Source organism: Marmota monax, unplaced genomic scaffold, assembly GCF_021218885.2.
Source record: "Marmota monax isolate L192 unplaced genomic scaffold, Marmota_monax_Labrador192_F-V1.1 WCK01_AAM20220418_F8-fsc00059, whole genome shotgun sequence".
Taxonomy (NCBI): Eukaryota; Metazoa; Chordata; class Mammalia; order Rodentia; family Sciuridae; genus Marmota; species Marmota monax.
Genome location: NW_026693595.1, coordinates 2,256,644 through 2,283,604, shown reverse-complemented (window position 1 = coordinate 2,283,604; position 26,961 = coordinate 2,256,644). Strand labels below are relative to the sequence as shown.

Genomic DNA, 26,961 nt, shown 5'->3' with positions numbered 1-26,961 from the left:
CAGGCTACTTCTGGCTCTTGAGATAGCCCACATTCTCCCCTGAATGTATACTCTTTGCTTTATCCCCATTCCCCATGTTTCTCACTCTTAAGAAAGTCCACATTCTCCCTTGAATGTGTCTCTGCTTTCTTAAATACATCACTGTGTCTCTAAAAAAATTATACACACACACACACACACACATACACACACACATATATATATGTATACACACATTTTAAAAACTACAGGCTACAATCAGTCCTCATATCTGCCATTGGTAAACTCACAGCAATATATATATAGATATTTGGTAGAACATTATATATGTATATATATACATACTCACACACACACACACACACACACACACACACATATATATATATATATATATATATTTTTTTTTTTTTAATGAAATAGCTGGTACCTCCTAAATACATCCCTATGCCTCTAAAATCTTAACAGAGAATTTTCTGGGTAAGTTTTGGGGTTCCATCTGTTTTGCATTGTCCTGTTTTTTCCAAGTCCTAAAGCCAAGTTCAGCTTCCACTTCTCATTACTTTTTATAAAGGGCCAAAGTGGCTGAATAGTCCAGGCTCTTTATATGATCTGATCCCAACCACCTTTCAAATCTCATCTCTTGTGCCTCTGGCACTTACTCTCCAGTAAAGGTCTCCTTGTCACTGCAAAAAACATACTCTGGTGTCTGAGTGCTCAGGCCCTCACTGCTCCTGCTCCTGTCAACATAAATACCCCCAACTCCCTCTTCTGCCCTTATCTTCTCAGAGGAGTTCGGCTCCTACAGTAGAGTCTAAAATGGAAATTCCAAAACACAAGCAATTTTTTTGTGCTAATCTACTAAATAACAACTCTAAACTTTTATTCTTAGATTTTCAAAACTATGATAGAAAATAAAGTGTTTATTTCTATTTTTAAAAAATTTCTGTTTGCATCTCCCAATAAAATCCCTGTGTTTATCCCAAGGTTGTCATCATCTGGCTGTGGGCTAAAGAGTTTATAGATCTAATCCTATTAAGCTTTTAACTTCTATATTTTCAAAAGAAAACAAAGAGAAAAAGAACTGGCCATTTCTCTCTCTAACAAGTCCAATCTCATCACATTACTTCTATCTCAATGTAGCACTTATTTTCTAAAATATTTATTTTTTACTTGTAGTTGGACACAATACCTTTATTTTATTCATTTATTTTTATGTGGTGCTGGGGATCGAACCCGGGGCCTTGCACGTGCTAGGTGAGTGCTCTACCACTGAGACACAACCCCAGCCCTCAATATATCACTTATTATGTTCTGTTTTGTATTATGGTTAGTTCTTCATAAATCTATATCATCTAGAAGTTTCTAAACTCCTGCTCTTTATGTTCATCCCATCGCAGCATGCCAGGACGAAGCACAGTATTTACATACAGCAGGTAAAAAAGGTTCACAAATAGAACGTCCATGTTAGAAGCTATTGACATCTGAACATAACAAACCATTTTTCTAAACCTACAATTTCTAATTATTCTTAATTTCATTAGGGGCACTTGTTAATTATCTACCTTGTGTTTCCTGTAGAGGTTGTTGTAGAGGGCTCTGAAACTTTTCCTAGTATAGCTGCTGCGATATGCTCCACCAATGAGGTATTCTATCACCAATCCGATGTCAATCAGAGTTATTCTGTAGCCTGAAAGAAGGGTGTGCTGCAACAAAAGCACGCAAGGAGTTGTGACTTTCAGTTCTCTTTCTCTGCCTCTTCGGCCGTGCTATCAGACAATAACCAAGTTACTTTCAATGAGGTATACTTTAATCCTCTTTACAAACTAATCGATTTATATTGCCAGATATTGATAGAATCTACTTATTCAGAAGAAAAAAAAATCTTAGCCTTAACGTCTTTTTACTTTCATAGACAGCAAATGTACGCCTACATCTATCTTCTCTTTCCCTCTCCCTATCATGAATAGGCACACATATATTTGAATAAGATACAATTAAATGTAGTATTATAGAGAATCTATAGATTGTTTTGTTTTATATATATATATATATAACTACAACAACAAAAGTAAAATCATGAAGTATATAGTAAATGTAGGAAATCCAAAATTCACATTGGGTTAACTTTTTTTTCTTATGGTACCAAGGACTGAATTCAGCGATACTTAACCACTGAGCCACATCCTCAGCCCTTTGTATTTTTGATTTTGAGACAGGATCTTGCTAAGTTGCTTAGGGTCTAGCTAAATTGCTGAGGCTGGTCTTGAATTTGTGATCCTCCTGCCTTAGCTGGGATTACAGGCATGCACCTCCATGCCCGGTTTATATTGGGTTAATTTTTCAGCTTCTGTTGAAATGGCTGTTACACCTTGCAGTGTGTTGAACACATCATATGTAAAACAAGAATGTGGAAGGAAGTAGAACAAACATAAATAAGGAACATAGAATTACAGAGTCAAATGATATCTCAAAACATGAGGCTGTGCCAAGAGAAATGTTATAGCTGACAGCAGGATTGAACAGCAAATTTCCAAGTACATGGCTCTTATTCTAAATGAAAATTATTTTGACCCCCTACTCACATTGTATAGCTGCTGACTTCTAAACTGCCATTCGTAGTAAGTTTTTTAAGGTGGAGTGTTAAACAAGGTCTCTAAAATGGACAAATTGTGAATAACATTCACGAAGCTATGAACAAGAAATTAGGGTTTTGGTTTTTTTTTTTGTGTGTGTGTGTGTGTGTGTGAAAGAGAGAGAAGACAGAGAGAGAGTATGTGTATCCATATATACTTTTCTCTTTTTTTTCACATTTATTATTTATTTTTTTCAAAGAACATCAAAAAAATAACATTCCTGGCAACCAAGTGTGGTGGCACATGCCTATAATCCCAGTGGCTCAGGAGGCTGAGACAGGAGAATTGAAAGTTCAAAGCCAGCCTCAGCAACTTAGCAAGACTCTGTCTCAAAAAAATAAAAAATAGAAAGGGCTGGGGATGTGGCTCAGGGGTCAAGCACCCCTGGGTTCAATCCCTGGTAGAAAAATAAATAAATAAATAACATTCCTACTTGCTGCTAGTTAAAGGCATAAATTTGCTGGGCATGGTAGTGCACACCTATAATTCCAGGGACCCGGGAGGCTGAGACAGGAGGGCCATAAGTTCAAAGTCAGTGTGGGAAACCCAATAAGTCCCTGTCTCAAAGGAAAAAATAAAAAGAACTGGGTTTATGGATCAATGGTAAAGCACCACTGGATTCAATCCCCAATAAAAACAACGGTAAATAAATTAATAAGAGCATCTTTAACCTATTTTATGCCTTTTTCTTCAATTTACTGATAGAGTTTAAAGAAATAATTTAAGAAACTATCTTGACATAGCATAAATCAATATAAATAAAATCCACCTCAGCATAGACACTTTTGCTTTTTACAAATTTGCCAAGTAAATTTCTTTCGCTCTGGTTCTCCTTCCAAGTCAACATAAGCAGAAATTCCACACTCTATCATTCCATCCTATGAGATACTAGACTTCAAAGAAATGAGGGAAGTTTTAAAATGTGCCTCAGTCGATTTTAACCAGAGTGACAAGACCAGGGGGAGAACAGGAAGTCCCAATTCCTGGGTCTGATCTAACTCAAAGTTCCATGAGAAGACCAGGAGCAAAATCTGAACAAGGGTGTTGAGCAGTGGGGTCCTTCCAGACTCCCTAGAACAGTGGTTAGACCTAGAAAAAAATGTGCCAGTGTCCCCGAGCTGTCACAAATATTCAAAACAGTATCAACAAAAGCAACAAAATCATGTTAGTCCTCCAATAAAGACAACAGAACCACAGACTCTTTTTCTGCTGGCAGTTGTCACCATGGGCACCACTGCCCTATCATGTAGAGCTGAAGTTCTGATTGGAAGTGTTACATGTCTCTGTTTCATGCTTTTGTTTGTTTCTTTTTTGCAATTTCTTTTTTCACATATTTTATTGTTTCTTTCTGGTTATACATAACATTAGAATTCATTTTGACATAATTAAAAAAGCATGGTATATAATTTGCTCTAATTCAGTCCCCAGTATTTTCTCTTCCCCTTCCTTTCTTCCTCTCCCTGTTCCCTTCCCTCTATTCCACTGATCTTTCTGCTACTTATTTTAAGTCTTTTTTTTTCTTGTTGGTTAGTGTCTGTGGATGCATATGATGGTGAGATTCACTGTGGTGTATTCATGTGTGTACACATAGGAAAGTTAGGTCAGATTCATTTCTCTGTTCTTCCCTTATCCCATCTCTTCTCCCTCCCACTTAGTCCCCTTCATCTAGCCCACACCTTCCATCCTTTTTGATGGAATCTTCCACCCTTGATTCCCCTCTCCTTATTTTGGAATAGCTTCCAGAGAAAACATTCAACCTTTGGCTTTTTGAGTCTGGCTTATTTCACTTAGCATGACGTTCTCCATTTCTATTCATTTACCAGCAAATATCATAATTTCATTCTTCCTTATGACTGAGGAATATTTTATTGTGTATATATCTCACATTTTGTTCTTTATTAGCTAATGTCACTTTCTTGGTAGATCCAAACTAAAAACATAAAGTGAACTAAAGGAAAAAAATGTAAGAGTGTGGTTTGATGAGAAAAAATTGCTTAGAATCATATATATGTAAAAAGGGTAGATAATTCACTAGAAAATCAAAAGAAGCAAAATATGGCTACTCTTCTCATAATAAAGCTAAGACAATATACAAAGATATTTTCATATCTTTGTAATTAGGTTACCTGTTTTACATCTTGGACAAGATGATGCAACAGCATATTAGTCGGTCCGTGTTTCTGTGATAAAGAACAATAGAAAAAATTATTTCCTTTAATTAATATGTGGTAAAATGGGAGGACCCTTTATTTCCAAGTGTGTAAGTAATGCACAACATGGAAATTTTTGTTCAACATTTTTAGTAATGAAGATTAAGCTGGTTAGTTTTAAGAAAGAACTCTCTCTAGGGAAGATGTATTTAGATGAAATATTTTTCTTTTTCTTTTGTCTTTGGATGAAAAAAAATTTCAAAACAAGGAATCTATCTATCTATACATTAAGGATGTCAGCTTTATGTGATAAGATGGAGAAATACATTTTAAGTAATTTATAACTATTCTTTATTATATATAAATGTTCATACTATTATAAATCCTAAGACACAAGTACATTTCAACATTGGATATTTATTGAAACCTTATTATGATCAACCAGGTTTCTAAGGGATTCAGTGGCATATTTATAAAAATAGAAAGCAGTGAGTACTTACACTAAAAAATGGATATGTGGGTGCTCAAAAAGAGTTATAACCAATTCATACCCTAGGAACAGATTGCTGTGAACTATCTGGCATCATAAAGAAGAGAGGGCTTGAATAGGACATTGAAGAGAGAATAATATTCAAAGATAGAGGATAGGTATTTCCACTGCTTCAGCAACTGGTGTTTTCAGTAAAACAAGTAAAGTAAGTCAGACTAGTTTCAACAAAGGATTTGCATTGGGAAGTTGCAGTAACAGCATTTTAACAGTGGCCTTGGGTTAAGATACTTCAAGTAACTCAATAAAAGACAATTTGTTCTTATTCACATCTTTGTCTTTATCTATATCTTGGTAGAATAAACTAGAATTGGTGAGAAGGTTTCTCCTTCGGTTGAAAAGCCTGTATCTTTATAAACTGTGTACCTGAACATTCAAGGAGATAGGTAAATCCTAATCTAATTAGTAAATAAACCTTCAAGCAGATGGCTGATGAAGCTCTATACTCACCGTATTGTAGAGCTCTTCTAGTCGGGGAATCGTAAGAAAGCGATGGAGGTTCACTCCATTTTCTATCAAAAGCTTCACAAAATCCACACGATCCATCACCAAGGCATCTAACATTGCTTGTTCTAGTGTGCCAGGCTTCATAAGGTACAAATTAAAAGACAGTTAATGTAGAATGAACTAAGGAATTTTACATATTTGCACTTAAGCCATACACACCCAGTAATTACAAAATACAGCCTTACCAAGAATGTGCAGGACCTAAGTGAAGGCATCTTGACTAAATCAAGAAATATTTCATGGGAAAACTGACTATGACAAAGATTTCAGAACTTCCCAAAATGATGTGCAGACTTAATGCAATTCTAATAAAAATCAAAGGGTTTTTTGGTTTGGGGTTTAAAAAAATTTTTTCTAATGTTGGTAACATAATGTTTTCATTTAAGCTTTACCTGGTTTCTGAGTATAAACGGCAAGTTGAACATACTTCTCTAAATTTGTCCCACCATTAAGACTCAGCAAAAGAATTTTTTTTTAAAGAAATTCACAAGCACAAGGAGGACTAAAGTGGAGACAACAGTGCAACATTTTGGAAGTTGGAAAGCAGTTAGTCAAGTGGTAATTGACTTAGCAGTTTCCAGAAAGCCAAATAATTCAATTGGGAAATGTCAAGAACCAAACAAGATCTATGCCACTGAATTCCAGCAGCACCAAGATGAAATAAATGCCTTGGGTCCTTCCCTATCATCTTCCCCATTGGACTTCCAGGCAGGGGATCATAAGATTCTCTTCTGGTTAATAACACCGATGCAAGAGAAAACACATGAATCTGCTGACATCTGAGGGAGTCCCACAACAAATGGCACATTACTGTGAAGCTTACATCTACAGGAAAGCTCCAACTAGAGGCTCAGAGTTGCTAAAGAGCTTTCCATCCTCCACCCTTCAACAGAAAGACCAAAGCCAACAGATAAGAAAACATCAACAATGAGAAATCAGATAATGCATGGAGAAATCTTCAAAAAAGCTATCATTAAATAGTCTCAGAGAGATAAAATAAGACATATAATGGATGCCAATGAGAACAAAGGGTAGGAGAATACTATCAGAGAACATATTTGCTCTGGGAAATTACTAGATTAACTTCATGCTTTCAGAAGAGAAAAGCTTCATAGAAAACTTAAAGTTGAAGAAATCTACTAAAGAAAAGATAAGGAACATAGGAGGAAAAAGATAAGAAGATTAGAAAAGCAATCCATAGGTTCAACATTCAGAATATAGGAATCCACAAAGAGAATGCAAAAAACAAACAAAATGGAATGGAAAGGAAAGGAAACATCCATGCCAATCTGATATCATGTGCCAATAATATAGAATGGATATACAGACTTATAGTAACACATATCATTGTGAAATCTCAGAACACTGGAAAAAGATTTTTGAAACTTACAGCGGGAGGGGAAAATGGCCATAAAGGATCTGAAAACAAATTTCTATTTCTCAACAGCAATGCTGAGTGCCCAAAATTCTGTAGAAAAACTTACTTAAGTGTAGATTAAAATACAGAAAAACATATAGATCCTCAAAATATTTATTTCCCATAGTCCCTTCTTAGAAGTTACCCAAGCATGCATGCCATCAAAATAAAGGAATAAATCACAAAGAGGAAGTCCTCATGTACAGAAAACAGGCACTCTTCCAGGGGAGTGAGAGAAAAAGATTCCCAGCATGATGGAGGTAGATTCTAGGAGTACAGCCAAGCACCAGGAATAGAGGCAATCTGCCCACATTGCAACCATGAGGCCCCCAAAAGGCAGATGTTGAGAGTCTTCTAAAATTGATGAATCAGAAGATAGCCATACAACTTTATTTAGAAATGGGGAGATTTAGCCAGGCACAGTGGCACACCACACATTTGTAATCCCAGAAACTCAGGAGATTGAGGTAGGATGATGACAGGTTCTAGGCCACTGAGGGCAATTTGGTGATCCTGTCCTGAAACTGTAGTGCAGTAGTACAGTATTCCTGGTTTCAATCCCCAGTACCACAAAAGAGAGAGAGAGAGAGAGAGAGAGAGAGAGAGAGAGAGAGAGAGAGAGAAATGAAAATTTGTAAATGTCAGAACAGAACAGTCCAAAAATGTCAAAAGTAGTAGACTCCTTCTGGAAGGGAATTACATTTTTAAAAGCCCTTTAATACCATTTGATGTTTTAAACAATGTGCATGTATCATTTGACCCAAATATAATTTACCCAAGATATAGTCACAACTTTATTTTAATATATATATATATATATATATATATATATATATATATAGTTGTTGATAGATCTTTAATTTATTTATATGCAGTGCTGAGAATCAAACACAGTGCCTCACACATGCCAGGCAAGTGCACTATCACTGAGCCACAGCTCCTGCCCAACAACTTTATTATTTAATGAACTGTTAATAGTGATCATCATTACCATTACAGGTAATCATTTTTTCCTATTTCCACTAATTTCAACTGTGAGTATTTATTACATATTCATGGAAATAGAGATATTTTCTAAGTTTTAAATAACAAAAATCCACCCATTCAAAAAATAAAATAAAAATCCTTCCATTCTGTCTTTCTTCCAACTTTCTTTTCCAGCTTAAATTAACTAAAGAGGGAAAAGTTATTTTCAGGGAGGCAAAGTATTGACAGAAATGTCCTAGCCATTCCTGGGTGCCCAGACATCAAGATGCTCTTCCTATATCCCTCCCAAACCTATCTATTTCTCCTTTAATTTTTTTCTCTGCCTCTCCCTAACAAAACATGCAAGATATATTTTTCCAAACAACACCGTTTTCATCATACCTTCCAATGTTGTCCGTAAACTAGGATATGTTTCTTGGCAATGTCCATTCTGTCCCAGGTCATTGCTAGATTTAATTGTTCTAATGTTGATAAATTTGTGCCTGTGGTAAAAGAAAGGAACAATCATATATTCTATTCAAAATATCCAGGCAACAAGCACAAGGTGCCCTGGAATGTGAGAACAGGAAGTGAGGAACAATTACAAATCTCTTCAGTCACTCACCCTTGAACAAAGCTGTTAGGATTGCTAAGTCAAGATCTTGCTGTTCTTCAGAGTCAGCATCAAATATGGTTATCTATAACAATTGAAAAATAAAAAAGCCTTATATTCAGAAACTACCAAAGACATGCTCTCAACCAATATTCATATAATTCACATTTAAGCTAATGAATTGAAGAAATCATTCCTCATTTTGTAATTTCAAAATGTAATTTAATTTTTTTTTACTTATAGAATAAATCTTTTTAAATAGGGTAACAAAAAAAATCGTAGGCGCTTGGAATAAGAAGAAACTTTATAAACTCCATGTGTATTAGAAGAAACATTTCTGAAAAAACAATATTATATTAATTTGCCATGTGCATGCTCAAAAAAAAAGAAGAAGAAAAAGAACCTCAATGCTTATTTCTACTGAAAATAAGATCAATCTTCCTTTTGAAGGGATACCAAATGAGATCCTCCACTCACTTAAACTTAGAAACCAAGACCTTTGTTTTTTAATGAGAAATGAATCCTCAGACATTTGTCCTAAAACAAGCAAGGCAATATTACAATGGACTTAGTGACCAAGTACAATGAACAGTAGCACAGACATTGTTCACAATGTCAAAGTTCCCAGAGTGTTCTGGGTTGTGAATGTCTAAAAAAAAAAAAAAAAGACAAATAAAAACTAATGAATATATTTTAGCCTTTCCAGATGAAACTATGTTCCATATAGCAGAGGAAACTGGATTAACAGAAAAGAGCCGGGACTGACAAGCTTTGCTGTGCCAGGCCCTTCTGCCATGTTCTGCCTCACCACAGGCCCAGGATGAATGGGGTCAGCTAACCATGGACTGAAATCTCTAAAGCCATGAGCCAAAATAAATCCCTTCTTCTTTAAGTTGATTTCATGAGGCATTTTGTCACAGGGATGAAGAGCTAAAACAGTTCCTATGAGATATAAATATCATGTTCCTACAGCTTCACACATTCATTCCCTTCACAATGCACATGAATAAAATCAACCTTCAAGGGCACAGGAGCTGAAAACCCAGTTGCTATAATGTGCAAACTCTTTAGCTGCCTTCCCTACTCTCCCAGTCATTACACTGTTCATTTCACTCGTTGATGACAGGAAGGGGCAAGCACAATGGCATCCTCTTTAACCTGTCCTTTTCTTAATTTACTGATTATTGTGGAAATAAAAAGTGTAGTAGACTAAGAACAAGATTTCACCTTGGACCTCAAGTTTCAGTTCTAACATTTTTTAACTGCAAGGCTGTGCAAATCACTTAGATTCTTTGGCTTTCAGCTTCATTTTTGAAATTAAAGTAGAGTACCGCTGTTACACTGAACTCACTCATGGGGCTATTTCAGGAGAAAAATATATTCAAAAGCACAATGCTAATTATAAACCCGATTGTTATTAGGTCACTGTGACATGTTTTACCACAATTTCTGTAGCCTAGTTCTATTCAACAGGTTTTTTGAGGGTAGGTACTATAATATCACCAAAATTCTTCCAATTCTGGAAAGTTCACTTTGAATCATGACATATCTGCATATGTGCTATAATTTTCAGCTTTATTTATTATATTTATTTTGAGGGGAGAGTATTCGGGATTGAACTCAGGGACACTCAACCACTGAGTCACATCTCCAGTACTATTTTGTATTTTATTTATAGACAGGGTCTCACTGAGTTGCTTAGTGCCTCATTTTTGCTGAAGCTGGCTTTGAACTCGAGATTCTCCTGCCTCAGCTTTTAGAGCCACTGAGATTACAGGCATACACACCAGGTAGAGCTAATTTTCAGCCTTATATTATCCAAGTCGATAAAAATTTTGACCCCAGTCCCTGACACACTAAACACTTTTCTGAAGTGTGCACATGGCCGCAGCCATAGCTTAGGAACTCTGTTTTCTATTCCAGTGTGTATTTTCACATTTCCTGTTGTCCAGTACAATCCCAACGACTTCCTCTAGGACAGTCCATGATGCTGTCATCTGAACTCAGCAGACTTGAGTTCACTGAAGACAGGAAGCTGTTCCTTTACACTCTGAAAACATTTATGTGTAACTTTCACCAAGTTTTATGATGTTTCTGTAATACAGTTTATCCTATCCAGGGGCCTATCCTAGGGGCCTTTTCTAGGTATAGTCTGAAATTTGAATCATGAAGGATTGGGGTGGAGGTGAGGGTGAAGCAGGAAAAAGCTAAGGTGACTCAATGAAAGGTTGAATTCTGTTGAGTTACACCTACTCAAGTTCAAAATGGAAAAACTGAAAAAATTAAACATCGAAATGTCTGCAAACTGGTATTTTTTGAAGTCAGTTTGAATCATCAACTCATACTCACAAAATCCCTGTGCATCATACACTCCATTAAAATGTGAAAAAGGTGCTTGGACTGTTTCAGACTAAAGTTGAAAGTGTTCTGAATCATGCAGATGATTTCCTCTTTCACCTGAGGACGCAGCATCCTGACAGAGAAATAAATGGTCGTGACTGGATGCACCCAGAGAAGGCACCAAGCCAGAAACTTCAATTCAAGAAAACCCAACTGCCCACCCCGCTGAAAAGGTTTCTATGGATAGTTCTGTCAGAGAGCAATTGAGCAGGAAGAAAATGCAAGGAGGGGATCCAGCACAAGGCTGAACTGGAACATGAGTAAAAGGATGAGAAATGCTAAAAACTTTAAGAACCACTCATCCAGGTGACTTTAGGAAAAGGAGAGGTATGAAAAGACAGAGAGGGTAGAATAGACAGACAGGGTAGAAATAGGTGGCTGAAGTCTGAATGGGAAGAGAAATCAGAAGGAAAGAGATCCCAGAGAGCTGATAGAAGAACATAAGCATGAAATACATTTACCAAATAGATTAACAGAGTTGGCATTTTACTTTTAGGCACTGTATTTATACAGCATAAACCTGCTTTCAAAGAAGATTCATGCTGCCCATAGGAATGGCTGGAGAAAAACTTTCTCATTTAAAAAGGGGACAGAAAGCTTGCGGTAAACACATGTTATGTAAATGCTGGCATGTTAATTTTTCCCTATTCACACTATTTTTTCTAATGGCAAATGAGTTTGAAGGAGATCTGGTTCCTTCCCTCCCTGCAGAGTTCTCTCAGATATAAGGGCCCATTGCAGGGACATCTCTTCATTGATTTCCCTGGAAATGCCTTTTCTGGAAGTTCAAACAAGGCTCAAGATTCCCTAATAAAGGCAAGCCATTCCTCAGCTAAGAAAATACAGCCTTCATTGTTGGGGAGGCATCTAGGGACTAATGAACAAAAATGATTTCCAGTGTCACCCTCTGTACTCCAAGGATATCCGGCCCACATCATGTACGGCTTAAAGATCTAAAATGGAAAAGTAAGTAGGTCACTGACATTTTTAAAAGAAGAGTTGAGGACTTACCCTTCATCTTCTAAGTGTTTGTGGGTAAAGGCCAGGAGGTCGGCAGCTCTGCCTGTACCTTCACACACCACCACTGGGTCTTTGTCCTTGACAGTCTCCCACACCATGAGGATGACGTTAGGACCTCCTTCCACCACCAGCTGCACCACAGGCACGCCTTGTCGTGAGCCTGTTTCAGATCACAAACCATCATCAGACTGTGACAAAACATCCCTCTCTAAGAGTCAGCCCCTTTGGTTTCTAGGCACAAGTCTTTCCACTACCACATATCCTCATTGCTTGCACCTGCCCTGTCTCTTAATTTACCCAGTTTGCTTAGATGAAGTCAAGCCATAAACATGGACTTCAAATAAAATGTAGCATAAAATATGGTGAGGGCCTCCTTAAGTTTTTGCCAGGACAAAAGTTAACTCAAGTCTTTCAGTGATTTAAAAAAAGAAAAAAAGACATTGTCTTCAAGAAAGTTAAACTTTTCATTTTGGGAAATCCCAAACATCGAAAAGTAAACAGAACTATATGATGGATTCAAATGTATCCATCACTCCTCTATAAATATGATCAATTTTTTAAATATTTTTTTTCCTTTTCTTGCAGTACTCGGAAATGAACCCAGCGACATCCTACCATTGAGCTAGATCCCTAGTCCTATTTATTTATTGACAGGGTTTTGATAAGTTCCTGAGGCTGGCCTTGAACTTGTGATCTTCCTGACTGAGACTCCCAAGTCACTGGGATTAAAGCATGGGACCCAGCTCAATAAATTTTTAATAGTCATTATTTGAATTATCATTATTTAAACAAGATGAATTGGGCAACCCTCAAAGATGTTTACATTTTAATATATTCTGGTTTTTAACTGTTTGAATTCTTACTGGCAGCATTAATTATTTTATTACAACAATGAAAAAATAAGAAGCAGCCAAGTCACTCCTTTAAAAAAGACATTAAGTGAAAAAAATATACATATAGAATGAAATAAATAATATACCCAATTTGTATTTTCAAAACCTTATAATTGCCTATATATTTTACATGCATATGCCTATATCTTTAGCATGTTATATAAATGACTAGAAAAATCTGGAAGGATATACATCAAACTATTAGCAGTGGAAAAGGTAGGGGAGGGTTTGGATAAATTTGTTCATCTTACATATTTCTTATTACATTTTAATATCATACACTCATGGTATATATCACTTTTTTTGGTGTTGTCATTGAACACAAGTCTTTGCACATGTTTAGAAAACACTTTAACATTGAAATGCACTCCAGATTGATATATTAATTTTATTTATTATGCAATGGCAATACTAGAGATTGAACCCAGGGGTGCTCTACTTTTTTGTTTGTTTGTTTTGTTTTGTTTTGTTTTGTTGATATAGGATCTCACTACGTTGCCCAAGCTAGCTTCAAACTTGTAATCCGTCTGCCCCAGCCTCCTGAGTTACTGGGATTACAGGTGTGTACCACCAATACCTGACTGATATATTACTTTTAAATCAATACTTTTACTTTTACTTTTCAAAAGAAGAAAAATTAGCAGGCAACAGCATACCTGCCAATTCCACCTCCTTATTGTTGTCTCCATATCACAAAAAGCAAACCTAGGATCTATCAACCAGTAGACATAGGGTCTTCCAATCATATCATCTTATCAAAACTAAATTAAATGTGGAAAATGTTTTATTGAAGCACAAAGGCAAGAAAGAAAACTTAGATAAATATTCATTAATCTTGTGACAGAAAAAAAATTTCTAAGAGAATCTCTTACATCTCATACAATAGAATATTACATAGCCATTAGAAATGTACTAGCATGCTTATTAACATGAAAATGCATCCATGTTTAGTGGGAAAGAAGAGACTACAAAACAAGCACAGATATCTTATCATCCCAGTTTTCATTTTAAAAATGTTGCTCTGTATGGGGAGTGATTATTGTTTTTGCTATTTTCATATGAGTTCTCCTTAGAATAAGGATGTTACCAATCCACTACGATGGATCCCACATTCTTTGTCCACAGTCAGGGAAGCCCTCCAGGTACATCCAAAGGATTTCTTTGCTGTTGTTTTATTTTGTCTTTTTGTAATGGGGACTTAACTCAGGGATGCTTTACCACATAGCCACATCTTCGGCCCTGTTGAGACAGGGTCTCACTAAGTTGTTTAGGGCCTTGCTAAATTACTGAAGCTGGCCTCCTGAGTCACTGAGATTACAGGCATGAGCCACTGCAGCCAGCTTGTCGTAAGTTTCAAAGTCTGAAAGTACAAACATCAACTGTTTCTGCTCGGTGCAAGCTTGCGGTTGATTGCATTCACACGAAAACAGAAAATCAGCTGGGCATAGAGGCAAACACCTGTAATCTGACCACTCAGGAGGTTGAGGTTGGAGGATCCCAAGTTCCACAGCAGCCTGGACAACTTAGTAATATCCTGTCTCAAAATGAAAAAGAACTGGAGGATATGTAGCTTAGTGGTTAAGGGTCCCTGGATTCAGTTCCCAATACTGGAGGGAAAAAATGGAAAATCAGTAGGGCACCAGAAAGACAAAGACCCTCATGAAGCATACACTACTGTTCTGCACAGAACCTGAGCAATTCAGGTAGTGAGTGCAGGTCAACAGAAACCACGGGATACTTCAAATAACTAGCATTTTAGAGACTTAACAGATCTTTCCCAGCATGGTTCTTCTTCAGGGCCATTCTCCAACCTTTCCTCTTTCCCTGTGCTCCGTTGGTCTTCTTTTCCCCTAGCCACCTCTGTCTCACAGAGGACCACACACCCAAACCTCCCCTTTTCCTGACCTAAATGAGACTCAAGACCTTCATTCACTCTAAGCCATAAGTGACTGGTAGCGATTTCCATGGCCCCTCCCCTCCCCACCTGACCCCACAACCACAAGATGACCACTGTACCAAGGGAAGACAAGGAAAGAAAGAAACAAACATTTATTGAGGTGATACTATGCACCCAACAGTATTCTAAGCACATCTAACATACCTTTTCTCAATTAATTCTTGCAACAACAGTTAGAGGTAAAAGGGTCCTTCCAATTGATAATAAAAAAGCAGCTTCACCACATGAACTCCATCCCCCAAGGTCACAGGCAGTGGAATACAGCTGTGACTTTTCTAACCTCACTACTTCCTACTGTCTCAGGGTGTCAAGGCAGAAAATTAAAAGGACTTCCAGTATTTTCAGCCAACACTCAAAGGTTGAACAGAATTAAAGCCTCCTGGAGAGCCTTCTCACTCCTTGGCCTGTCCCAGAAGGTAGAAATATTGTGTGGAAGATTTAATTCATCACAAGAAGGAAAGGCCACCTTCTGCTGCTCCTGATGGACCAAAAAAGTTTCCATCTCTCCAGCCAGCATCCAGCTCTCCTCCTCTCTATAAAGAAGCCCTCCTCACTGCCCAAAGACTCCCACTCCACAGATGCCACCAAAATGAATCATACCCAGGGTCTCATGCATGCTAGAGAAGTGTCAGCCACTGAGCTACGGCTGCCTTGCACAAGCTCTGGGTTCATTGAACACAGCAGCCCAAAATGGCCATCTGAAGCACCACTGTTAGCACAACACAAACCTGACGCCTTCCACGCCCAGCTTTCTAAAAGCCCTGGCAGGTATGAACCACATCCATGCTTCTACTCCCCTCAAGCACACACACATATGAAACATAATCTTCCTTGACCCCTGCTCCTCTCAGGTTTGTCTCCTTATTGTCTTCCCTGTGGAAACCCTCCCTCTAACTATCCAACTCTATGGACTCTTGGAGGCCTTGCTAGTGTCTCCATTGTTCCATGAAACTTCTCCTGGCTATACTGTCCCCCTAACTTGTGATCCTCTTTCCCACTGTCACCCACAATTCTGTACCATCTTACACCGTCTTTCTGGCTCTCTGGCTGCTCGGAGGCAGGAGCTGGCTTGGACTGGGCTCATCAGCAGGCCCCCAGGCAGACCTGTCAGCTGAGCCCTGACAGAACTCACGACTGTGTATCTTCTGCAGAGAGAGGTGCTTCTCCAGGTTCCTCCTGAGCTTCATTTCATTTCCATACTTGCCCACAGTCCCATCATCGGACAGGATGAAGTGCGCGTGCATGCAGTTGAGTGTGGTGAGCTTGCTGAGGGGGTTACCCAGAGTCTGGTACATGCACACCACCTGAAGGACAGCAAGGACAAGAGAGGGTCAGAGCTCAACTTCCCCAGGTTCAGCTGCTCTATGCACTAACAGAGCAGCTGTCAAGTTTAAAAACTATTACCTGCTACTTGGCACAGTGCTTCTCAAACTCTCTGTGGACAGGGATCAGATTTTTAAATTTACCCTTTCTATGGGCCAATAAAATACCAATGTGCTCTTATTATATACAACCACTATGCAGCCCATTGTATGTGAGCCTCATAACACAATTTCTAAAACACACATACACACACCATGGTCAGCAGGATGAGCACACCCATCAAACACTTAGATACCATTGCACAGTTGCATTGCTAAAAAGGTTCTACATATTTATTTTCCACTTCCATACTCACCTTGTTTCAGACCATGAAAAAACAGTTCAAGAATTGGCACCACTATACAAAACACGCTGTCTCTTAGTAGATCTATTACAGAATAATATTGTGCCATTGATTTTTTCTAGTATTCCAAATGAAGTAAGAGGTAACAATCAACCAGCCAATTGGCATTTTATTTGATAAAAAATATCAAGGTCAGCTGGTTGTGGTGGCACACGCCTGTAATCCTGGAAGCTGAGGCAGGAGATTCGAAAGTTCAAAGCCAGCCTCAGCAATGTAGTGAGGCCCCAAGCAACTTAGAGAGACCCTGTCTCAAAATAAAAAATGAAAAGTGCTGGGGATATGGCTCAGTGGCTAAGCACCTCTGGGTTCAACCCCTAGTACAAAAAAAAAAAAAAATTAAGGTCTTTTTAACATTTATGAACACCCCTTTAAGCAGCTCCAATTCTTATTTGCTTTTAGATGTATGGACATGGTATTTAATCAGAAAGACCAAGTTGAAGTTCCTGCTGACCTTAACCCTGGGTTACTCCTGCTTCCTTTCTCAGGCTTATTTTCCTCACGTATGAGAACAAGGATGATTCCTACTTTGGAGGATTGCCATGAGCCTTCAAAGAAATAATGGATGTAAAAAACACTATGAATTTTGCTAACATTAGGCTCTAATTATATCAAAATGGATTCTACTGTCATGTAAAACTAAAAAGAAACAACAAATTTAAAAAAAAAAGTCACCTTTATAATTGTGAAACATGACCAGAAACCAAAAGTAAAATGATTGGCAGAATTACTATATATCTTATATTTATGGAAAAAATCTCATAAATAATATAAAATAAAATTTGAGGGAAATGTAGTATACATTACAAAAGTACTACTAGGCTATAAATAAAAAAAAAAACTATGTGAAGAGACACTGAACCTCACTAGCAACCAGATAAATGTAAATAAGAACAGTTGGGTATGACTTTATACCTGTAAGAATGGCAACCAAAAAAAAAAAAAAAAAGTCTTAAACACAGAAGATTCCTAATTGGCCAAGGAACAGGGCACTTGGGCACTCACATACCCCCTTGGTACATTGTGAACAATAACTCTTTCTTTACCAACTTTGTGTAAGACAACCTTTCATATTTTTAAATATATACAGCAACTGGACCAAGCCCTGATCTTTGAGAACAATTTCTAAGGAAACAAGCAAGGCAGTACCAAAGATTTGTATATCTCACACAATATTAATAATGTCTATAAAAGTGAGAAAGAAAGGGCAATCATAGAGGAATAATTAACTATAACATGGTGGAACACTATCAGGTAAGAAAAATGAAAGGCCCAAATTGTGGTCCCCTAACACTATGCCCCACTGAAAGCAAATAGCAGTATCTCTAGGGAACAAAAATTATACACAATAAGCCCAAAATATTTTTTCATCTTAAAAAAGCAAGAAAGTTATGAGATGAAAGAATTGAGCAAAAGGACTCAACAAGAGACTTAAAGCCTCTACTAGACAAAATGGAGCAATTTAAGTATGATAAAAAATACTATATAGCCAGGCATGGTGACAGCATATGTTTATAATCCCAACAACTCAGGAAGCCAAAGCAGGAGGATCATGAGTTTGAAGCCAAGTGGGGCAACTCAGCAAGACCCTGTTTCAAAATAAAAAGGATAGGGGTGTAGCTCAGTGGTTGAGCACCCCTGAGTTGAATCCCCAGTACAATGAAGAAAAAAAAAATTCTAACAATAATGACTAACATAGTGAAATATATAGGTTTAAATTCATGAATTTAAAGAAAAAGTAAGTTTCACCTTTGGAGGATGGTAAATAATCATCCCATTATTTTGAAAACTGGAAAATAAAGTATCAGACATTTTTTCTGCCTTTCCTATCCAACTGTACAAGGTAAGACAAGTGCTTGATGAGAAACTATTTTCTTCGAAGAATAGCAAAGCAAATAATTGAAAAGAGAATGCTATAATTAAATATCAGCATTTCCAACCTTATTGAAATAATGAATCTAGGTGATGACTGCTAAAACCAAGAAAAGACAAGTGATCAAAGGTTACAGCAGAAGGACACACCTCCCATAATATAAACCTGAACAAAAAGAATCCAAGTCTGATCATTATTCTTGACCAAACTACCAATTTACAAGGAAGACAAGAAACAAGGAAACATGTTAAGTCTGCTACAAAAGGTTAAATTTGGAAAATCCAAACTGTGAGAAACTCTTCAGGACAAATGTCCCAAGTTCTTCAACAAACAAATTGAAGGGGGGAAAAAAGGAGATGAATTACAAGAATGGGGAAAAGTGAATCAAACCAGGCATGGTGGCACACACCTATAATCCCAATGACTCAGTAGGCAAGGCAGGAGGATCCCAAGTCCAAGGCCAGCCTGGGCAACTTAGTGAGACCCTCTCTCAAAATAAAAAAAAAATTAGAAGGGGGATGTGGAGATGTAGCTCAGTGGTAGAGCATCTCTGGGTTGGTCTCAATCTCCAGTAGCAAAAAAAGGAAAGACAAAAAATGTGAAGCAAGAGACCTATTAACTGATCACAATGTATAGAACATTTTTGAACGATGAAATCAAACAATTAACTATGAGGCAATGAAAAACTTGACAAAATAGAATAGTTAATGACACTCAGGAATTATTGTTTTTAGTCATGATAACAGCATTGTAATTTTTAAATTGTTCATACACTTTAAAAATGCCTACTGAGGGCAGGGGTTGTGGCTCAGCAGTAGAGCGCTCGCCTCACATGTGCAAGACCCTGAGTTCGATCCTAAGCACCATAAAAATAAATAAATACAGGTAAATAAATAAATAAAGGTATTGGGTCCAACTACAACTTAAAAAAAATGCCTACTGAGCTAGAGGTTGTGGCACATACCTGTAATCCCAGCAACTTGGGAGGCTGAGGCAGGAAGATCACAAATTCTAGGTCAGTCTCAGCAACTTAGTAAGGCCCTTAGCAACTTAGTGAGAATCCATCTCAAAATAAAAAATAAAAAGGCTTGGGACTTAACTCAGTGTTAAAGTACAGGGGAAGAAGAAGAAGAAGAAGGAGAAGGAGAAGGAGAAGAAGAAGAAGGAGAAGGAGAAGGAGAAGGAGAAGGAGAAGGAGAAGGAGAAGGAGAAGGAGAAGGAGAAGGAGAAGGAGAAGGAGAAGGAGAAGAAAGAAATGCAGACTGAAATGTTTACAGATGGAATTATCTGATGTCTGGAATTTGCTTAGAAATAACAGAGAAGATTACACCAGGTACAGTGGCACATGCCTGTTATCTCAGCATCTTGGGAGGCTGAGGCAGGAGGATCATGAGTTCAAAGCCAGCCTCAGTAAAAGCAAGGTGCTAAGCAACTCAGTGAGACCTGGTCTCTAAATAAAATATATTAAAAAAAAAAAAAACAGGACTGGGGATGTGGCTCAGTGGTCAAGTGCCCCTGAGTTCAGTCCCCATTACCAAGAAAGAAAAAAAATAACAGAGAGGGTTGGTTGGCAATAGATAAGGACATAGAGGAGACAAAATTGGGAGTGAGTTGATAACTATTGCAGCTGAGAAAGAGTACGCAAGACTTCACTCTTCTAATATCTCTACTATTTAATGCATTTGAAAATTTCCAACATAAGTGTTTAAACATACCATAAACATGACTACATTGATTAACATAGAGAAATAACTATGCTAAATAGTTAAATTTAAAAAAAGCATAGCAGTGAGTTTCTTTTGTTACTTTTTAAAGGCAATTTTAAAAAACATAGATAGGCATATTCAGAGAAAAATTCTGGAATCATAACACACCAAAATATTAACAGTAGTTATCTTTCTTTCTTCTTTATATCTTTTCTAATACCAATAATCTTACTAAAAAAAGCTTTATAAATAGACACATCCATTCCCTCCTAATATAAACACATAGATAGGATCAAAGAATCAATACATAAGAATGAATGAAGCAGAGAGTAATATGAAATAAGAGAAAAGAACTAGCAAGAGCCAAATTAAGAATCTGTCTTGTTTTACTACATTCAAACCATTCCAAATATATTGGCTATTTGCAGGACAGGAACCATTGAGGAGTTTTGCAAAGAGGAATAGCATGATTTGATTTCTATTTTACAAGTAACATTCTGGCTACCGTGTTGAGACTAGACTGTAATAGGAGAAAACGATAAGAAGAAGGAAGACTATTATCATTTAGCATCATAAGGTCACTTAGACCTGGTCACTAACAGTGAAGATAATGAAAAGAGGTCAGGTTTTTCAGCATATTTCAAAAGTGGAGCTCAAGTAGTTTACTGATGGATCAGGTCTGAGGCATGAGACAAAGAGTTCATTCTGGAATTGATCTGGGGTTTTTGGCTTGAACAACTGCAAAGATGGAATTGTCATTTTCTAAAACATGATGAAGGCTGAATTTGGGGTACACGCCTATAATCCCAGCCATTTGGGAAGCTGAGGCAGGAGGATCACAAGATCAAGGCCAGCCTGAGCAATTGAAGGAGAATGTGTCTCAGAAAATGAAATAAAAAGGGCTGGGGGTGTAACTCCGTGGTAGAGCACCCCTGGATTCAATCCTAATACTAAAGTATTAAAAAGTAAAAGAATAAAATAGGATGAGGGATGTAGGAGGAAGGCAGGAATTGGCTGGGGATATATTTACTACATTTGAGGGGTCTATTAGACACCTAGCTGCAGTGTTACATGGGCAATTTGAATTTGCATTCATTTCCTTTTGCTTTGAAAGGACTGTCTACTTACATCTTTTCCAATGAGATCTCTCTGGTTCTCAATGACACCCCAAGGAGGGATTCCAACAGTCCAGATTTTCCTCAATGACTTAGAAGAATGGGCTTTTAGGGCATCTCCAACGTGCTTGGACACTCCTAGGGACAAACAGTTCAGAAGTCAAATTTTAACTCACAAATCACATAAAACAGAGTCAAATAGATACAGATAATGCAAAAGGTTATTCTTAAGGAAAGTTGCTGGCACAGTGGAATTGACTTCTGGTATCTCATTTTCCCCTATTCTCTCCTGACACCTTTTTCTCTTATCACTGACCTCTGTACCTAAAGAATTTCCCTCTCCTTTTGGGCAATTTCTGCCTACAATCTCAGCTCTGACCCTGCTGAATGACCAGAATGTTCTGTGCACTGTCCTTTCTCAGCAAGTCCAGCCCTGATATCATGAATGTTCTATATGTTTTTATCTCTAATCTTCTCTAATATCTCAGCAAAACACCTTGCAGATGTATCCCTGGCTTCATTAAGGCAAACTAATTTAATAGCTTCATATACACAAATAATTCAGAGAGAATACATTAAGAAATAGTACATTAATGTTTGATCTCCTGGAGTTAATAATAATAATTATAGTAGCCACCCCTTTCTAGAACATAAGATTTCAGCAAGTGTTAACTACTTTACAAGCATTTACATGTTAGGATTTTTTTTAGTCCATTTTATAGACAAAAATGGTGGCACAGAGAGGTCAAATAATTTGCCCAAGGTTATAGAGCTGGCAATTTGTAGAGCTAAGATTCCAATTTAGATAATCTGACTCTTTAAAATAAATAGTCTTTATTTTTAAAGAGTTTTAGTTTGAACACAAAGTACAGAAATTCCCCTATGCTCACTGCCATCTCACAAACATAACTTCTCCCACTAACAACTCCCACTGGAGTGGTACATTTGTTATAATCAATTACCAACCAGAGGTATAGTTTACATTGGGGTTCATTCTTGGGGTTATATATTCTATGAGTTTTGACAAATGTATAATGACACCTATTTACCACTGTAGTATCATACAGAATATTTTTCCTGCCCTGAAATTTTTCTGTGCATTGAATATTCATCCCTCCTCTCTGCTAAGCCCTAGACATCACTGATCTTCTTTCTACTGATCTTTCTTTCCATAGTTGCCTTTTCCAGATGGTCACATAATTGGAATCATACAATAAGTAGTCCTTTGACTTTGACTCTGACCTTTAGTTACAACACTGCATCTTAAGACAGTCTTCTTTATGTATGCTAATGACTTTACATATGTCATTAGCACAGAGAGGAAAAAACCTGCTGATATGGTTTGAATGTGTCCCTTTTAAAATTTATGCACTGGAAATTTAGTCCTCAATGCAGCAGTGTCTGAAATGGGGACTTTGAGGAATTGTTTAGGTCATGAGGGTTTCATCCTCATAAATGGATTTATGATACATAAAAGGGGTTTCTGAGTATGGGTTTGTTCTCTCTTGCCCTTCCACCTTTCAACAGTGAGGAAACAGCCAGAGAATCCACATCAGATGTTGGTCCCTTGATCTTGAACTTCCCAGCCAAAAAAGTAAGAGAATAAGCTCTGTTCTTATAAATTACTAGTGTCAGTGTTCTGTTATAACAGCACAAACAGGGCTGGGGATGTGGCTCAAGTGGTAGCACGCTCACCTGGCATGCGTGTGGCCCGGGTTGGATCCTCAGCACCACATACAAACAAAGATGTTGTGTCTGCCGAAAACTAAAAAATAAATATTAAAAAATTCTCTCTCTCTCTCTTTCTCTCTTAAAAAAAAAATAACAGCACAAACAGACTAAGAAAGACACCTTCATATTTCATGGATCTGATGCAGAGCACCTAAATCACTTTCTTATCTCTGGCATCTTCTCCCCCAATCCATTAAAACTCTGCCAGATTCATCTGTAGAACCTGGGTTCTGAACTTCAGGAAAACTTGTATATCAACTGTAGAGCTATCCATCCCAATAGAGATTTTTATTCCAGAAGTTTGGCCTGGTTTAGGGTAGCAATACTGTACAGTTATTTTTGGTGGTGGTGGTGTTTTAAGAAACCCACCTGCTATCCTAATGCAAATACTCTGTTGAGAGTCTCTGCAAAATTCAATCTGACCATATCATTCCCCTATCCATTCTCTGGTTCAAAACCCTTCAAGAGCCCTCTGCCACACAGAGAACAATGCCAGGCCACGAGCACAGCACCCAGTCTGGCTCCAGTCTCCCTTACTGTCCCTGAACCCTGCCACATGGCACACACTGCAGCCAGTGACCTTATCACTTCTATCTACACTTGCGTTGATCTCTTTCTGTGATTCTCATGATGAAGTGTCACCGCTGCCTTGCTGAAGACCAATCCATGGGCTGTATCCTCATCCAAGCCTTAAAGGGGCCCTCAGTTCAAAACAGAATTCATCCTTCCTTTCCTCTTCCTCAAACTTTCTTTTTAACCCTGCCAGCATCAAATTCTAATCAGTTGCCTTTTGTCTGCTGTCACAGCCCACCTGTGTCCCTCACCTAGGGCCACACTGCTTGTCTTTCATCCACACCTATCCAAATGTTCTAGACCTAGTAGATCTTGAAGGCTGGTGGCATTCAACTCAGTAATTGTCAAATAGCCGTGCCAAAAAAATGTTCAGGTTTAGTTCAGAAGCGTCTCAAGATAGACAGGCATTCATAAGCAGAGCTTCTCAAATTTAAATGTGCAAAAGAAAAATTTAAATGTGCAAGAATCATCCAAGGTGTTGTTCAAATGCAGATTCTGATTCTGTGAGTCTGGGGTAGGACCTGAGATCTGTTTAGGAGCTCTGGTTGAATCAGACTGATAGTGATTTAGAGGAGTTGCAAGTCTTCCTCATTTCCCATCATCTCTCTTGTTCATATAATCTACTTAAATCATCTTCCCATTACTGTCTATGCTTTTCTTTAGGTTTGGTGACCCTCACCTAAATTTTCTTTTCTAAAAAGCAATAAGTAAAATGAAACCTGTAATGCAGTTATTTAACAAAAAATTGTCTTTTCCAAGTTGACCTTTTTCTGAGCTCTCTAAAAGTTCCCCTCCCCACTCTCTTTTTTTACAGGAAATAAAATAAGTACCATACAATAGACTTAGAACTCTGCCAGCTTCAGTTTATGTCAAAATGTGAAACAATAATCATCTATAAAATATACAAGACAAACTATCAGGTTCCTATTAGTGACAGGCCAAATCCCTTGTTTCATTTTGCTTTTTATGGGTTTTTGTGGTCATTTGTTGCTAATTTGTTTATCATTTGCTTCCTTCATTCCTCTTCAGTCAAAAGAAATTGTTAAATCAGCACATGTTGATAATTACTTAGACAAAGGTGTAGGCTGGCCTCTGGTGCACCACAGGGCAGAGAGCTACTACACAGACTCATGCTAATGTGTGAAGCAAACAGACACAGGCTGCAGGTAGTTACTGCTATAGGAATTAAGAGTTAAAAGTAAATAGCTCTAGTTGAGACATCAGATGCTGCTTCATGAATGTGTTGAATCTTGTGTCAGCCCTAAAAGATGGGCATGATTTAATCAGAGACTTTGGATTCAGAAGAGAGAAGAGTAAAGAGAGATCTAAAGCCATCTGTTAGCAACAGATCAGTAAGAGATGAGGGTTGGGGGAGTCACTTGTTCTCAAGCCTGGCTGCACGTTAGATTCACTTCAGAAGCTAGACCCTTGGAAGCTGCAAATTCATCTGAGGAAGAGCATGTGCATCTGTTTTTTTTTTATTTCTGGGTTTTTTTGTTTGTTTGTTTTAAGTTCCCAGAGGATTCTTATGTGCGGGATGTTCATAAACTGATGCAAAGGAATAAGGTTCAAAGGCCACTATATGAGGTTCCTGAATGTCAGGTTGCACTGAGACTCAGGGGGCTGAGGTGGGAGAATCGCAAATTCAAAGCCAGCCTCAGCAACTTAACGGGATCCTATCTCAAAATGAAAAATAAAAAGAGAAAGGGGATGTTGCTCAGTGGTTAAGCACCCCTGGGTTATATCTGTGGTACACACACAAAAAAAAAGTCAATTAGCCAGGGGTGTTAGCACATGCCCATAACCCCAGCAACTCTAGAGGCTGAGGTAGGAAGATGACAAATTTGAGACTGGCCTGGGCAACTTAACAAGACCCTCAAAGTGAAAAATAAAAGGGCCAGGGATACAGCTCAGTAAAAGAGCATCACTGGGTTCAATCCCCAGAACTGCAAAAATAATAATAATAAAATTTAATTAAACATAAGTCAATGATATAGACAGTGTATTGACAATCGTGTCATTAAAAAAAAAGTAATTGTCTACTCATTCCCCAAATAATCAATGCAATGTTTATGCATATCATTTGTTTCCAATATCTAAGAACTTGACAATGACTGAGTTTAGCTACTATGTAGGCAACACACACTACACATTTGTATGGGTTTGATGTTCCTATTAATCTTACAACAGCCTTGATAAAAGAAAACTTCTGTGACGTCCTTTTTTGTTGTTGTTGATGGTGCAGTACTGGGGATTGAACCCAGGGACAATTTAGCACTGAGCTGCACTGTCAGTCTTTTTTTATTTTTTGTTCTGAGACAGTCTTGCTAAGTTGCCCAAGCCTCGAACTTGCAATTCTCCTGCCCCAGCTTTCTGAGTCACTTACCATTACAGGCATGCACCACCACACCCGACTAAAAGATGTCCTAAATTTAGTTACAAGGACCAGAGGACAGAAGTGGGGAGAGATAAGAGAAATTAATCTGTTAACAGCTATAGGCTGAAAGGAACAAAAGGTTGTTTCACATTCCTGAATGTATGTTGAAACCTTGACTCAAAACTCCAGGTGGCTGATCAGGTTGCTTACAAATGATGCTTACATGATGCTTACAAATGAAATTTCCAGACTATTAACCCCAATGGTATTCTGTAAACTGTTCTTCTCTCCTTCATATTATCCCACCCCTCTTATATATCACCAATGTGACTTCAACATGAACAATTTATGCTTTCCTTCCCCAAATTTTCATTATAAAAATGCTCTTGACTCTTGTATCCAGTGGACACATTTCCAACTGTGCTGGTCCTGCTGCTGGTAGTTGTAGAAATTGTCCCAGGACCAGCTCCTCTTCTGGCTAACATCTGGAATAGCTCAATGAACCCTACTATTACAGAGAACCCTTGGTCTCAAGAGTTTTGGTTTAAGAGACTTAAGTTCAAGAAAGACTACTTTTTTTGCCAGAAGTTTACTTGAAGTTACATTAAAATAGCATATTTTGACAATGATAAAAACATTCTAGGAAAAGTCTGTCATTTTTCTGGGCTTATTTTTCCAGTCACAAGTTTTTTGTTTTGTTTTGTTTTGTTTTGTTTTTAAAGAGAGAGAGAGAATTTTTTTAATATTTTTTTTTTTTTTTTTTTAGTTTTCAGTGGAC

At 37.7% G+C, this 26,961-nt stretch overlaps 1 protein-coding gene across 6 annotated transcripts in view; it reads right to left on the bottom strand.

The window, feature by feature from the left end:
* Trpm6 (transient receptor potential cation channel subfamily M member 6) overlaps window positions 1-26,961 on the bottom strand; it is a 172,443-nt gene that overhangs the window by 82,546 nt on the left and 62,936 nt on the right. For 5 of the 6 annotated variants that reach the window (XR_009228196.1, XM_058584000.1, XM_046459452.2 and 2 more), the window contains 9 exons: window positions 21,516-21,640; window positions 16,218-16,389; window positions 12,227-12,395; window positions 11,165-11,288; window positions 8,828-8,900; window positions 8,605-8,705; window positions 5,763-5,897; window positions 4,742-4,795; window positions 1,545-1,685 (listed from right to left, as the gene is read on the bottom strand). Coding sequence is in view for 5 of the 6 variants with exons in the window: in XM_058584000.1 (XP_058439983.1) it covers window positions 1,545-1,685; window positions 4,742-4,795; window positions 5,763-5,897; window positions 8,605-8,705; window positions 8,828-8,900; window positions 11,165-11,288; window positions 12,227-12,395; window positions 16,218-16,389; window positions 21,516-21,640 (1,094 nt within the window). In the remaining variant the exon portion in view is untranslated. Of the gene's footprint in view, window positions 1-1,544; window positions 1,686-4,741; window positions 4,796-5,762; window positions 5,898-8,604; window positions 8,706-8,827; window positions 8,901-11,164; window positions 11,289-12,222; window positions 12,396-16,217; window positions 16,390-21,515; window positions 21,641-26,961 lie in introns of those variants that run through there. The other variant, XM_046459453.2, reaches the window with a different exon arrangement.